Genomic DNA, 15,639 nt, shown 5'->3' on the forward strand with positions numbered 1-15,639 from the left:
AAAGTCAAGGGGTCTGAACACTTTCTCCGAATGCACTGTAGCTTACCATAAAGAACATCAGGCTCAGCCGTTCATAAATATGTGGGACTGACTCATAAACAATATGCAAAATCTGATATGGACTGTGTTCTTATATAAAGTGTCATAGTATGAGTCATAATACCCATAAAACCTAGCTGTCGAACAGGGAAATGGTTCCAATCGTTTTTTCACCGTTCATTTTTCCCATAGACGATTTTAGAAACACTTAAAATAAGGGCTGTGTTTCATGTAGGCTTACCCTGGCGTGAAGTTTTGATAACGATCTAGGTCTTTCTTGGACAAGGTGACAAGGTGACTTACATGACACCTCCACTGTGGGAGTTCTTCCTTTAAAACTTCTTCAGGATCGGTGTCCCGTCTGCGGCGTCTGTAGGCTAATGTGATTAGCATGAGGTTGTAAGAAACAAAACATATTGACATATCTGATATGGGCAGAAAGCATAAATTCTTGTTAATCTAACTGCACTGTCCAGTTTACAGTAGCTATTAGAGTGAAATAATACCATGCTAGTGTTTGAGGAGTAGATATGCAAGATTTCACTGGATCACTCTAAAACTTTGCACTTATAGTGGCCAAAGTCTAAATTGCACCTGGGCTAGAATAATTCATTATGCCCTTTCTCTTGCATTTCAAAGATGATGGCACAAAATGTAAAAAACAGACAGTTTGTTTTATCTTTGTATTATATTTTACCAGATCTAATGTACTATATTCTCCTACATTCCACTTTTCAACAAACTTCAAAGTGTTTCCTTTCAAATGGTATCAATAATATGCACATCATTGCCTCAGAGACTGAGCTAAGGGCAGTTAGATTTGGGTATGTCATTTTAGGCCAATTTTATTTTTTAAAGGAGCGGATCCTTAAGGTTTTTTTTAAACCATATGGAGATACAGAATTTAATGTATATATCCACATGGCTTCTCTTTGGAGTAATTTGGTGTCTTAATCACCTCTGCGTGGTGGATTAACTTTTTAGATCCCGACTTAATGCAATTTTGTTCGATAAAGTGTCTCACAACTGGCGAGGTGATATCATGATGTCTGATAGTGGATTTATGTTCTCCAATGCATAGTTTCAAGGCGCAAGATGTTTTTCCGTTATAAATCTTATTGCAAAAACACTGTAATATATAAATAACTCCTTTAGTTGTGCAAGTTATACATTACTTTATCTCATAGGTCCTAGAAGGCTGAGGGCATATAAAGTTCTTATGGTGCTACAAGAGATATTCTGAACAAAAATATAAACGCAACACGTTCAACGATTTTACTGAGTTACAGTTCATATAAGGAAATCAATCATTTGAAATTGTTACAGGTTTTGTTTTTTTCATTTATGTTTAGATGTTGGACTTTAGCATATATAGCTCGTTAGCACGTAGAGCATACCGAGTGGTGTCATCTCAGTTAGTCAGTATGTGTTACACCTGTGCTGGTTGCTGTCTCGTTAGGGGGAAGGTGTTTCACCTGTGCTGGCCCAGGTGCTATTTAAAAGTGGCTGGCCCAGTGCTTCAGTTGTCTTGAGAGATGTGGAGGGTCAACACCTTTAGTTGGTGTGCCCTCTTATTTATACAAAAATAAATTTAAAAAATGTAATGCATTTAAATTTTATTTATGCTCTTTCTCTAGACAAACATTCCTTTATCTGATTTTGTTTTGCTCCACATTTTGTTTTGTTTCTGTCTTTAAGTTTGGTGTTGGTTTTTATTTTGTTTGCCTGTCCTTGGGCAGATTCCGTAGGTGCTAATGGTGAGTTTCTTTTAGGTTCCAGTTTTTGCAGTCAACTTTCAGTGGACTCCCCGTGAGTGTATTTCAGAACCCCTCCTTAAACTCCACCTGTTTTGGTTGTCATTGACTTTGTTATTTTCCCCCTTCTGTTTGAGTGATATTTTCAGTGTTCTTGCTAGGGAACATAACAAAATAAATTCATTAGGTCCTACTATATGGGTTTCACATGACTAGGCAGGGGCTCAGCCATGGGTGGGCTTGGGAGGGAATGGGCCCACCCATGTGAGAGCCAGGCCCACCCACTCAGGAGGTTTTTCCCCCACTAAAGGGATTTATTAGACCAGAAATACTCCTCAGTTTCATCAGCTGTCTGGGTGGCTGGTCTCAGATGATCCCGCAGGTGAAGAAGCCAGATGTGAAGGTCGTGGGCTGGTGTGGTTACACGTGGTCTGCGGTTGTTAAGCCGGGTGGATGTACTGCCATAGTCTCTAAAACGACAGAGGCGGCTTATGGTAGATAAAATATCATTAAAATCTCTGGTAACAACTCTGGTGGACATTCCTGCAGTCAGAATGCTAATTGCACGCTCCCTCAACTTAAGACATCAAATCTGTGGTGTTGTGTAACAGGGACATAAACACTTTTGTGCACAACATTTGAGGAATTAAGCTTTTTGTGCGTATGGAATATTTCTGGGATTATTTTTCAGCTCACGAACCATGGAACCAACACTTTCCATGTTTTGTTTATATTTTTGTTTCACTGACACGAAGCAATCTATGAAGTTGGCTGACTGGTAAACCTCTTTTTTAGGGAGAGCGGGTGAAAACTATCAGCTGTGTGCATATTTTATCTATTGTAGTACTTAGATTGTCCATTTGTAAGAAGTACATCAATGAATTGTACAGAGTTATTTTCCATAGTGAAGGAAATTGATTGTAATCTAGAGTTAATGTAGTTTAAAAAAATAATGTAAATGGACTGAAGTAGCAGGATAAATACTACTAATAATTGTAATTAACAATATAGCACTATCGAATGACATTAAACACTATATTCAATTAATTAATTATGGCAGCTGCGAGTGTGTGTGTGTTTGTCAGTAGTATGTGAGCATGTGTGAATGTGCAGAGTCATTGTAAGTCTCCCCACACAGACAGTGTGGTGAAGAAGGAGCATGACAAACCCAACTCTGTAAACAATATCTCCACTTCAAGAATGACAACGGTAAATGCCTAATTCATGCATTAACAGAAATGTATGTAACCAAATGACGGGGATTGACGGTACATTTACTAGACCTACTGGTTACATAGGTAATGGGGAATGTATTAAATAAACAAAGGGCAAACAATTCACACAATGGCTACAAGTAACAAAAATCTAAGGAAATATATATTGGAAGTAGTTTAGTGCACCACCAAAAAAAGGGTTACAAATGGATGAAAATCTCATTTGAATAATTTCTTGATCTTTTCAATATCTCTCAGATATAGGAGAGACACTTTAAAACAAACTTCTGTTTGATTTATTGTTTGGCTGTCTGTTTTCCCATGTATGAATCAATGTGTTTCTATGGACTCAAACCAGTAAAGGCAAAATTCAATGTTTCAACAAATTATTTGGAGGTCCTAAAATTCCAAATAGAATAGCTAAATGATCCTTGGTATGGCCATCTTAAAACAATTCCATATGTCAGCTTAGTAGAACACCCTCTTTAGGATTGCTTTAACTTCGCGTGTTAAACATCCCACAACATTGAAAATCTTGAACGCACCCCAGACAACGCGTCATAGCCTACAGCTGTGCCAAGTCATATGACCTTACATTAGTGCAAGCTCACGGAAACAGAGGAAAACAAAGGACTGCTCAGCTGCGGTAGTGTATAATTTGTTGATTTCAGGATTTGTTAGATACTGTGTTGAACTAGCTAACTATTGTTGTTAAGACGAAGCTTTTTTCCGTGCTATATATGGTACATTTCTGTTGTACTTATGGATTTGTATGGAGGCATATGTTGCCTAATGCAGATTGTTTGTCCCTCATACAAATCGGTCAGCTCTTCTTCTTTTGCACTTTTGAGTTCAGCTATCCCTCGAGATGGCAGATAAGAACTTTCTGTTGTTCTTGTTCATAACACTCTGTGCGGTCATTACATGTGGTGAGTTTGCCCTTGTCCAACTAACATAACCTCTGATTTAATATCTTTCCATATAAACATCCCCTATTTGAATACTGAAATGTCATATTCCTTCAACAGATGGGAGTGTATCCCTATCTGCTCCAGCCACTGTAAATCTGGAGGAGAACAGTTCAGCCAATATCACCATAACGCCTAGGTAACTATGCTTATAGCTGGTTCTCTACTACCAGTTTTTATCACTATTATATACATTTGTTGTGATGCAGTGTTTGGCATTTCTTTATTTTTGCAGCTCTCCTCAGAATGTCTCAACACTCATTATTTTTAACTTCACCGACTCCTCTGCAAATGTTACCTCAATACTTCAACTGCCTCAACAGGTATGCATTTTGTTTCATTCAAACTGACTGAAGAGCAAGAACCAATAACCATGTAATTGATTATCAATGCACTTTGATATCTGCTTCTATCATAATTAAATGAACTACAGTGGCCACTGTGTGTAAAATAAATACTAGCACTTACGTTGTAGGCATAAATGCATATTATGCCTAAATGTAACAATTGTTTACAGTGACTTTTTATATATTTTATTATTTAAGTGCAGTGTTTCTGACATTATATATCCTGTATTTCTGATCTCCAGGTAGAGTTGCCTGCAAACGCCACATCAAGCACTTTTGAGGTTCATGCAGAACATGTGGGTCAGGTGACAGCCTATTTATACAGCAACAACACTGACATTGCAAGGTGAGCTGTACAGAGTTTCTGTCAGTGAATTTCAACTCCATGAACATGTCTCACTTTCAGACTGATTTTTAAATCAACATAATGTACTAAAAGTCTCTCATTTATGTTTTTCAGCCCCAAGACCCGAATCCGTTTCTTGGTTATTAGAAGCAACACTGTTGATATCATTAACCAAGTAATTGGTTGGATTTACTTCCTAGCATGGTCTATATCATTCTACCCTCAAGTATATGAGAACTGGAGAAGAAAAAGGTAGTGCCTCTGATACTTGTACTTTTTTCAAAATCCTCTGCATCACAGGATTTAGATCTAAAGGACTTTTGGATATGGTTTCTGACTAACTTTGTCTGTTTGACAGTGTGGTGGGGCTGAACTTTGATTTTCTGGCACTCAACTTGACAGGATTCATTGCCTACAGTGTCTTCAATGTAGGCCTCTTCTGGGTTCCGTACATGAAGGTAATCGTTTGCATGCCATCACAAACGGTGTAACAAATTGGGACGAATACTGACTTGAGATCTGCACACACAGCTCTGCAAATGTTGTCAGTCATGCATTGATACCAATGGGGATTTGCGCTGGATAGTCTATGGTCCTATTGACTCAGTTTTTACTCCACATCGTTATATAGCAGTGTGTTTTTTATTTACAGGAAGAGTTTTTGAAGATAAATCCAAATGGTGTAAACCCAGTGGATGCCAACGATGTGTTCTTCAGTCTCCATGCAGTTGTGCTGACTCTTGTATATGTCTCTCAGTGTGCCATCTATGAAGTGAGTAACAATAGACCAGTCTTTAGTGACTTCCTAAATGTCCCCCTTGGTTATAAACAGGAGACAGATGTTGGCTGGCTAAATAATGATTAGCTTATGTTTTGATTGTTGGCAAAGACAGATATTCATCTGATCCTTTGATCATTTTTTGTTGTTGTTGGAAGGAAATTATTTTTGTCAAGGCCTCAATGAAACATTGACAGTTAAAAGCATTGTGAAAGTGATTGTGTTCCTGTGTTGCAGAGAGGAGGGCAGATGGTGTCCAAGATTGCTGTTGGCCTTCTGGTGATTGGTTGGACGTTTGCCCTGGTTACCCTCTTTGTTGCTGTGGCCAGTAAGATCACCTGGCTGGAATATCTCTACTATTTTTCTTACATCAAGCTAGGTGTCACCCTCGTCAAATACATCCCACAGGTATGGATTTCAGAATATTTTACTGCATATCGGATGGTTTTCGCTTATGCAATTAGCATTTGTTACAGTAGATGTTGTTGCGCCTCACTTGGAAATGTATGATATTGATTTTCATGATCACACACTCTGTCCCCTCAGGTCTACATGAACTACCAAAGACAAAGCACAGAGGGGTGGAGCATTGGCAATGTGTTGCTGGACTTCACAGGAGGCAGCTTCAGTCTCATTCAGATGTTCCTTCAGTCGTATAACAACGGTAAGGCTGCCCACGCTTCCCGTAGTAGAATAATGTGCACATGCCTCAGTAGAACAGGCAATAATTAGTCAGTGAAAATATTTACAGGACAGTCCCAAAAATTCAAAACGCGTCTTCAGTTGCAGGCATTTAACATTTTTATTGTAGTCATTAATTGTTTGTCATTTATAATCATTCATTGTGTGTATAAAGTACATTTGGAAAGTACTAAGACCCCTTCACTTTCCACATTTTGTTACGTTACAGCCTTATTCTAAAATGGATTAAATATTATTTTCCCCCACATCAATCTACACACATTACCCCATAATGAAAAATCAAAAACAGGTTATGACATTTTTGCAAATGTATTAATTATTCAAGCTGAAATATCACATTTACATAAATACTCAGACCCTTTACTCGGTACTTTGTTGAAGCACCTTTGGCGTTGATTACAACCTCGAGTCTTCTTGGGTATGACGCTACAAACTTGGCACACCTGTATTTTGGGAGAAATTCCCCTTCTCTGCAGATGCTCTCATGCTCTGTCAGGTTGGATGTGGAGCATCACTGCACAGCTATTTTCAGGTCGTCTCCAGAGATGTTTGATCAAGTTCAAGTCCGGTTTCTGGCTGGGCCACTCAAGGACATTCAGACACTTGTCCCGAAGCCACTCCTGCGTGGTCTAGGCTGTATGCTTAGGGTTGTTGTCCTGTTGGAAGGTGAACCTTTGTCCCAGTCTGATGTCCTGAGCGCTCTGGAGCAGGTTTTCATCAAGGATTTCTCTGTAATTTGCTCCGTTCATCTTTCCCTCGATCCGGACTTGTCTCCCAGCCCCTTCCTCTGAAAAACATCCCCACAGCATGATGCTGCCACCATGCTTCACTGTAGAGATGGTATTGGGCAGGTGGTGAGCGCTGCCTGGTCTCCTCCAGACGTGATGCTTGGCATTCAGGCCAAAGAGTTCAGTCTTGGTTTCATCAGACCAGAGAATCTTGTTTCTCATGGTCTGAGAGTCCATTAGATGCCTTTTGGCATCTCGGAGCTCTACAGACAATTCCTTCGACCTAATGACTTGGTTTTTGCTCTGACATGCGCTGTCAACTGTGGGACCTTATATAGAGAGGTGTGTGAGCCTTTCCAAATCATGTCCAATCAATGGAAATAGGATGCACCTGTGGTAAATTCAAATCAAGTAGAAACATATTAAGGATGATGAATGGAAATAGGATGCACTTGAGCTCAATTGAGTCTCAGTAAAGTCTGAATAACTATGTAAAAAGGTATTTCAGTTTTTATTTTTAATAAGTAATTCTAAATACATTTTAGATTTTTCAAAGTAGCCACCCTTTGCCTTGACAGCTTAGCACACTCTTGGTATTCTCTCAACCAGCTTCACAAGGAATGCTTTTCCAACAGTCTTGAAGGAGTTCCCATATGCTGAGCACTTGTTGGCTGCTTTTCCTTCACTCTGCGGTCCAACTCATCCCAAACCATCTCAATTGGGTTGAGGCCAGGTCATCTGATGCAGCACCATCACTCTCCTTCTTGGTCAAAAAGCCCTGAGACAGTCCGGAGGTGTGTTTTGGGTCATTGTCCTGTTGAAAAACAAATTATAGTCCCACTAAGTGCAAACCGGATGGGATGGTGTATTGCTGCAGAATGCTGTCATAGTCATGCTGGTTAAGTGTGCCTTGAATTCTAAAGAAATCACAGACAGTGTCACCAGCAAAGCACCCCCACACCACCTCCATGTTTCACGATGGGAACAACACATGCGGAGATCAGCCTTTCACCTACTCTGTGTCTCACAGACAAGGTGGTTGGAACCAAAAATCTCAAATTTGGACTCATCAGACTAAAGGACAGATATTCACAGATCTAATGTACATTGCTTGTGTTTCTTGGCCCAAACAAGTCTCTTCTTCTTATTGGTGTTCTTTAGTGGTGGTTTCTTTTCAGCAATTTGACCATGAAGGCCTGATTCACGCAGTCTCCTCTGAACAGTTTTTGAGATGTCTGTTACTTTTTTGGGGTTGCATTTTCTGAGGCTGGTTACTCTTATGAACTTCTGTAGCAGAGAACTCTGGGTCTTCCTTTCGTGTGGCGGTCCTCATGAGAGCCAGTTTCATCATAGCGCTTGATGGTTTTTGCAACTGCACTTGAAGAAACTTTAAAAGTTCTTGTAATTTTCCGTATTTACTGACCTTCGTGTCTTAAGTAATGATGGACTGTCATTTCTCTTTGCTTATTTGAGCTGTTCTTGCCATAATATGGTATTTTACCAAATAGGGCTATATTCTGTATACCACCCTACCTTGTCACAACACAAGTGACTGGCTCAAACACATTAAAAATGAATGAAATTCCACGAATTAACCTTTAACAAGGCACACCTGTTAATGCATTCCAGGTGACTACCTCATTCAATTCCAGGCTGTATCACAACCGGCCCTGATTGGGAGTCCCATAAGGTGGTGCACAATTGCCGCACCATCGTTCGTGTTTGGCCGGTGTAGGCCGTCATTGTAAATAAGAATTTGTTCTTAACTGACTTGCCTCGTTAAATAAAGGTTACGTTTTTATTTAAAAAAATAAAAGGCTGGTTAAGATGATGCCAAGTGTGCAAAGCTGTCAAAGGTAAAGAAAGGGTGGCTACTTTGAAGAATCTCAAACACCTTTTTTGGTTACATGATTTCATATGTATTATTTAATAGTTTTGATGTCTTTATTATTATTCTACAATGTAGAAAATAGTACAAATAAAGGAAAATCCTTCAATGAGTAGGTGTCCAAACTTTAGACTGGTAAGGTATAGATATATTTTCATGTTTATTTTTATATATATATATATATATATAAAATGTGTTAATGTTGCAGGAATAATTGTAAAATAAGTCATGCATATATATAACTTTTTTACAATTATTCCTGCACATTAACACGACAGTGTCACAATATTCATAATACAGGATTTCCTTTTCATGTCCACCCACCCACGAGCCCTGCCAACCCACCCACCCAGCTCTTTCCCTGTGTCTGTGAGAAGAACAGACAAATCGTAACATAAATAATAACTACAAAAATATACAGAAAAGAAAAAGGGTTATTTAAACAATGTATTAAAAAGGTTATACAAGTACATTGAAATAGTGATGCATTTTGTTGTTTTTTTCAGAATAATTCCATCGATCTTAAACACAATTGTGACTTATTACATCACTTGCTGAATTAATTGATGGTCTATGTCAGAGTTTCATGAGTTTTTCTATTGTTTCCTAGATGAATGGAAGCTCATCTTTGGGGACCCCACAAAGGCAGGACTTGGCTTGTTCTCCATATTATTTGATGTGGTGTTCATCATTCAGCATTACTGTCTGTACAGACATAAAACACATTATGAGCTTGTGGTTGACCAGGAATAGGCTAATTGTCTTTTACTGTTTACCTCTGCCAGTGAATCCAAATGATTTACTGAAGGACTAATATAAGGGCTTTCTTCTATGTAGTGTTCCCAGTCATTGAATGGGAAGCTATTTAGACACAGGGGGGCCATACTTCCTCGTCTCAAAATGCGTCAGCCAATTAAAATATTTGGTGTAGTTGCACGTGATCAAACACTATTGGTATTTTCAAGACAACTGGGAATTCTGGGGAATGAGGTTGAATCATGACATCAGTGATCAATCTACAGGTCGGAAAGTCAAAGCTCTAGAAAGAGGCTAGAGTTCCCGACTTGGAATTCCGAGTTGGAAGACTGCTCAAAATATATTTCCCCAGTCGTAGATAGCCCAGTTCGCAGTTGTATTGAATGCTCGGAAGTGTCCGATTTTCCAGGTTCCGGTTGTTTTGAACGCGGCATTAATGTTCCCTTCAGATAACCTGTCAGATTGAGGCTGCTTTCCAAACACTTAAAAGACACCCTCAGCCCTCAAATTAAGTGGACACTTCTGATGCAGGGCAAGGGAAGAATCAATTAATTTGAAATGGACTGCTCTTGCCAGGAAATGTGTCACTCGTTCATCCCACGGTTGTGTTTTCAGTCATCATGGAACTGTTGCGTGTGCCTTTATATGCTCTACAGTCAATTATGATTGCATTTCATATCTTGGCTAGAAGACAACGCCTCGGCAGACATTGAATGTTAGCCTTCCTACTATATCCGGAAATTACAATGTATAAGTGTGATGTCAGGGAAAGATATATGCGCAAGCAAACGTTTCCAATAGCCAACCAAACAAAAACATCATGACTTTTATGATGTTTGAGCCGTCATGTGCATTTAGTAGCACAATTTCTAACTTATTTACATTTGTTTCTACTTACACTTGTATGTTGACTTCTCCATATAATGTTGGTTTTAAGTTTTGGCTGACTTTTCTTAGTGGATGTACAATCATCGCAAATTGAATATGGGGCTTTTCAAGCCCTGGAGTGAACATAATTGTAAACTCGATCAAAAGCGAGGATAGAAGGGCTTACGTTGCCAACTTCCCTTGCTTAGCTAATCATTTGGACCGACGACAAAGGAGGCTGCCGTGATTCCCCCAATTTAGATAAAGGTTACATTTAAAAAATAATAATAATTTAACGTGCATAAGTGGTGGAGGCTGTTTATTTTATGGGTTTGAAATGCAACCTCAGCCTTTTGCTAACTTGCATAGCTGGCCCGTGATCATATCTGGTTCAAATGCTGTATCGATCAATTAAAATCGTTGATGTAGTTGGACCTGACCCAACACGTTATGATGAAAGTGTCCTTAACAAAAGTCCAACGACACGTTCTGATAATCAAAGCAACTAGATCACGTGTGTTTGACTGACTGCTAACTCCACGTAATTGTTGCAGATTGTGGCAAGGGTTTGAATCTCATGAGTTTATTTTCCCCCTTTTGAAATGCAGAATTACTTTTTGTGTCAGTGTGTTGAGAAGTGTAGCCAAAACCATGTGAATGAAGATTACGCATACATTGTAGCCAAAACCATGTGAATGAAGATTACGCATACATTTAATGAGGAGCTTCTTGTTGGAGTCCCTCTTGCAGACTGACACAGGCTACTGGCGCTGCTACATAAATAATCGTCACTTCTATAAACTATATTACATAGATGTTAGTGCTGTGCGATTAATACCGGCATCGATTCAATTATTTGAATTCTATTTCTTTCCGTTTTATTTCTGTGAATTAGATGTAACGTTTCTATACAGATATATTAGATCATGCATTACCAACAGTCCAATATTCTACATAGTTTAGTGCAGAAAACGTGATGATTAATTACAATGAGAATAATCCATTGCGTGCCAGTTTAAACTTGTCTGGTCTGTCTTGAGCAAGGCAATGGGGTGCGTTCGTAAATTAATTTTTGCTATCTACACTGATTTCAGAGCACTCGTTTGAGTGTGCTAGAGTGCAGAATAATTTATATAATTTACGAATGCGCAACACCCGTTGAAATTGAAAGGTGTCAGTAAAGGTTGGGGGAAAAAACGCAAATAAATTGTTGCTAGCAGCATAGTTAGTCACTAATGCTCTAGATAACGTGACAACAGCCTAACTAGCTCTGCTAGGGCAAGTGAAATGGTCACAGTGAGGTGTTGTCTCATTTGTGTGTGGAAGTAGCAAGCCAACTTTAGCCAGTTAGCTTTGGCACTTAACTGCCGTTGTGAGGTCAGAACGCTCAGATCGACCCTACTCCTCGCCTGAACGCTCCGAGAGTGAAAACGCTCTGAATTTACTTAAGTGATAATGCCAGAGAAGCCGGTGTTTTGAAGATGTATTGGCACAGGTGTTTCGTCTTGGGCCTGCAAACCGTGCCATTATATCCTCCGAACTCCGGGTTCGAGGGCATTATCACTTTTATACAACGGGTTACCAACATATTTGAGTAATGATTGACATATTTTCATTAATGTTATTTTGATAAACGTATTCATATTATTTCATCCTTCCGCAAGATATAGTCCAGACACGAATCTAGGGTTGCTACCCAAGCCGGCTGGTCATTTATTCTATGAGACACAGTCGTTCAATTATTTTTTTCCCCCCAGAATCTATGGACATGACCCAGTCGTTCGTTCTAAATGTGCCATAACCATAATGGCTGGCAAAATTCGTATCCCTTGCCTGCTCTAGCTAGCCATAGTTGGCTAACTCACAGTCGCGTCAAACAGTGCTGCCAGAATAACAACAGTAGCTTGCATTTGCTTTTGTTTAAGCTGTTTTCTAGTGATGACATGTATTTAGACATCCATAACAATGAGCTAATGAGGTGTGATTTCGCATAGCATAGAAAATGTGCTCTCCCATCAGGACAATTGTTCAGAGGTTCAGAGCTTCAATGCCATACAACACTCCTTCCGTGGCCTCCAACTGCTCTTAACCGCTGGGGCGGCAGTGTTCTGTCGTTCTGCCCCTGAACAGGCAGTTAACCCACTGTTCCTAGGCCGTCATTGAAAATAAGAATTTGTTCTTAACTGACTCGCCTAGTTAAATAGGTAGGTAAAAGGTATAAAAAAAAAACGCTAGTAAAAACAAATGCATGCTTTTCAACCGTTTGCTGCCTGCACCCGTAAACTCTCCTTCCAGACTCATATGAAACATCTCCAATCTAAAATCAAATCTAGAGTCGGCTTTCTATTCCGCAACAGCCTCCTTCACTCACGCCGCCAAACTTACCCTAGTAAAACTGACTATCCTACCGATCCTCAACTTCGGCGATGTCATCAACAAAATAGCTTCCAATACTCTACTCAGCAAACTGGATGCAGTTTATCACAGTGCCATCTGTTTTGTTACTAAAGCACCTTATACCACCTACCACTGCGACCTGTATGCTCTTGTCGGCTGGCCCTCGCTACATATTCGTCGCCAGACCCACTGGCTCCAGGTCATCTACAAATCCATGCTAGGTAAAGCTCCACCTTATCTCAGTTCACTGGTCACGATGGCAACACCCACCCGTAGCACGCGCTCCAGCAGGTGCATCTCACTGATCATCCCTAAAGCCAACACCTCATTTGGCCGCCTTTCCTTCCAGTTCTCTGCTGCCTGTGACTGGAACGAATTGCAAAAATCGCTGAAGTTGGAGACTTTTATCTCCCTCACCAACTTCAAACATCTGCTATCTGAGCAGCTAATCGATCGCTGCAGCTGTACATAGTCCATCGGTAAATAGCCCACCCAATTTACCTACCTCATCCCCATACTGTTTATATTTATTTACTTTTCTGCTCTTTTGCACACCAGTATCTCTACCTGCACATGACCATCTGAACATTTATCACTCCAGTGTTAATCTGAAAAATTGTAATTATTTGCCTACCTCCTCATTCCTTTTGCACACAATGTATATAGACTATTTTTTCTCTCTACTGTTATTAACTTGTTTATTGTTTACTCCATGTGTAACTCTGTGTTGTTGTCTGTTCACACTGCTATGCTTTATATTGGCCAGGTCACAGTTGTAAATGAGAACTTGTTCTCAACTAGCCTACCTGGTTAAATAAAGGTGAAATAAAAAAATAAAGAGAAGCTAGCCAACCACACAGCTAACACAATCACTTCAAACTGAAGCTGGAAAGACTGCAAAGTGGCTGCAGTTTGTTTCATTTGACCTTTTTCAAATGGATATTTCTATGTATATATCCATAAAAATTATGCTAACTGATTCAGGATTTCGACTGAATGAGAAACACTACCTGCCTGTCTGTCTCGTCCCGACATCTCCGCTGTTGATAACTAAATGTTAGTCTAAAAAAAAGAGATATTGCCTAGATTATTTTTTATAGAGGAGATAAAGTTTATAAATTGCCTGGCTGGGCTGATGAGAGTGGATTGCGCAGCCAGATGGAACAGGGTAAATAGGCATTTTAATGTAATATATTTCGCTGGTGGCAACTTGCAGAATAGACACCGACTGGAATGCGGTTTTAACCAATCAGCATTCAGGATTAGACCTGCCCGTTGTAAACGACAACCTGACAACGCTCTGAATTTACGAACGACCCAGAGCGCACTCTGACACTGGAGGCAATTTAAGAACACATACATGGAGAGAAGTGAGAACGTGCAATCCAGAGGGATAGAAAGCAGTTGCTTCGCCAGCCTGAAATGTGATTTATAGTTGGTATTCAGCAGTCATAAAAGTACACGTTATTTACTTTGAAGAACTACACTTTATTTACTTTGAAGAACTACTGAGATAGTGATTTTGTCAGACACCATAGACATTAGCTCTTTATGAGGTGACTTTGAATTAAATAATAGTTATCAAATAAAACACATTTGATGGAAGTAATGTTGTGATGGGCAGTCACTACCACCATGGGACTTGTATTAATTGTTTTATTCTGTTACAGAATTCAACCCACATAATGCATTTAATGTATACAAAAACAATATGGAAACGCAAGTCGAAAAAGTGATTTATTTTTCCAGAATCAAACCCGAAACCAAACCGACCTAAAAACACTAATCCCTCAGCACTAATATGTGTGTAGGCTACACACAACGTTTTATATGCATTATTATAATAATCCACTTCGTCACAAATGCATAATTTGAGTCTAGCATTGAGGAACAGCAATTAACAGTGTTTTTCTGAACAAAAATGCATGATGCAAGGTGGGCTTGAACTCATGGTTTATGAGCACTGTCATTTTATCGTCAACAGTGTGTGCCACCAGGACCGAATAATGACGGTACATGACAGCTATTTGACAAGTCCATAAGGCTCTTCAACTTTTTAAACAATATGATACACTTTAAATATTGTATAGACCTCTTATTTTTTTCCTGTAAAAGCACATTGATGTGTGTGGAATGGATGTGCGAAAACTTGGGATTTTGTCATATGTGAACGTGCCTTTTGCAATCATGCAAAATTGGGGCACTATACTTGAAACATACCAAGCATAATTTGTAGGTTTAAAATATCCTTCCTTGTGGCCATTTTTACCTATTTTAAGAAATGCCATTGGTTGGTAACGTTGATACAGGAAATAATCACTGCCACCTGCTCAGGTTAGCATAGGGCTAAATGTGTCAGGCTATGTAATGGGAACAGCTAACGTGTGGTGTTTGATCACGTGAAACTACATCAACAATTTAAATTCGCCAATGCACATTTTGAGAAACTTACTTTTTAAGCAAAGGCCCCGTTTTTAAACTTTTTCTGTATGACTCCAGGGCCTTTGCTTAAACAACTTTCAAATGATTGTAGGATAATAGGGATTTCATTGTGTTCCATAAATTGTGAGTAAATTATGGTTTAATACCACTAAGGGAGGAACTTTAAAACAAATTTTTTACTGACTAGCATAGGCCTTGAACTTGTCAATCTGTCAAAGCAATGGCTCACTTTTTGCAATACAATACGACTGTTTTTATTTTTATTAAATGTATTTTTTTTTTCAATATTTGAAAGATAATTGCTATTTTGAAATAGACAGAAAACATGATGCTTTATTGTCAAATTAATAAAATATTTTCAACTGAATTCAAATGTGATGTTTCATTATGCTTACATTGTGTGAACATAACTC

General features: G+C 39.1%; 1 protein-coding gene across 1 annotated transcript; it reads left to right on the forward strand.

Annotated features, from left to right (window-relative positions):
• Positions 1–3,542: 3,542 nt before the first annotated feature.
• Positions 3,543–15,593, forward strand: LOC118388970 (cystinosin-like). The gene is made up of 10 exons (XM_052529060.1): positions 3,543–3,936; positions 4,036–4,114; positions 4,211–4,298; positions 4,565–4,668; positions 4,783–4,920; positions 5,027–5,126; positions 5,321–5,440; positions 5,684–5,854; positions 5,993–6,110; positions 9,375–15,593. The coding sequence occupies exons 1-10, from the start codon at positions 3,876–3,878 to the stop codon at positions 9,515–9,517; spliced, it is 1,122 nt and encodes a 373-aa protein (XP_052385020.1). The 5' UTR covers positions 3,543–3,875; the 3' UTR covers positions 9,518–15,593.
• Positions 15,594–15,639: the final 46 nt, after the last annotated feature.

Source organism: Oncorhynchus keta, chromosome 1, assembly GCF_023373465.1.
Source record: "Oncorhynchus keta strain PuntledgeMale-10-30-2019 chromosome 1, Oket_V2, whole genome shotgun sequence".
Lineage (NCBI taxonomy): Eukaryota > Metazoa > Chordata > Actinopteri > Salmoniformes > Salmonidae > Oncorhynchus > Oncorhynchus keta.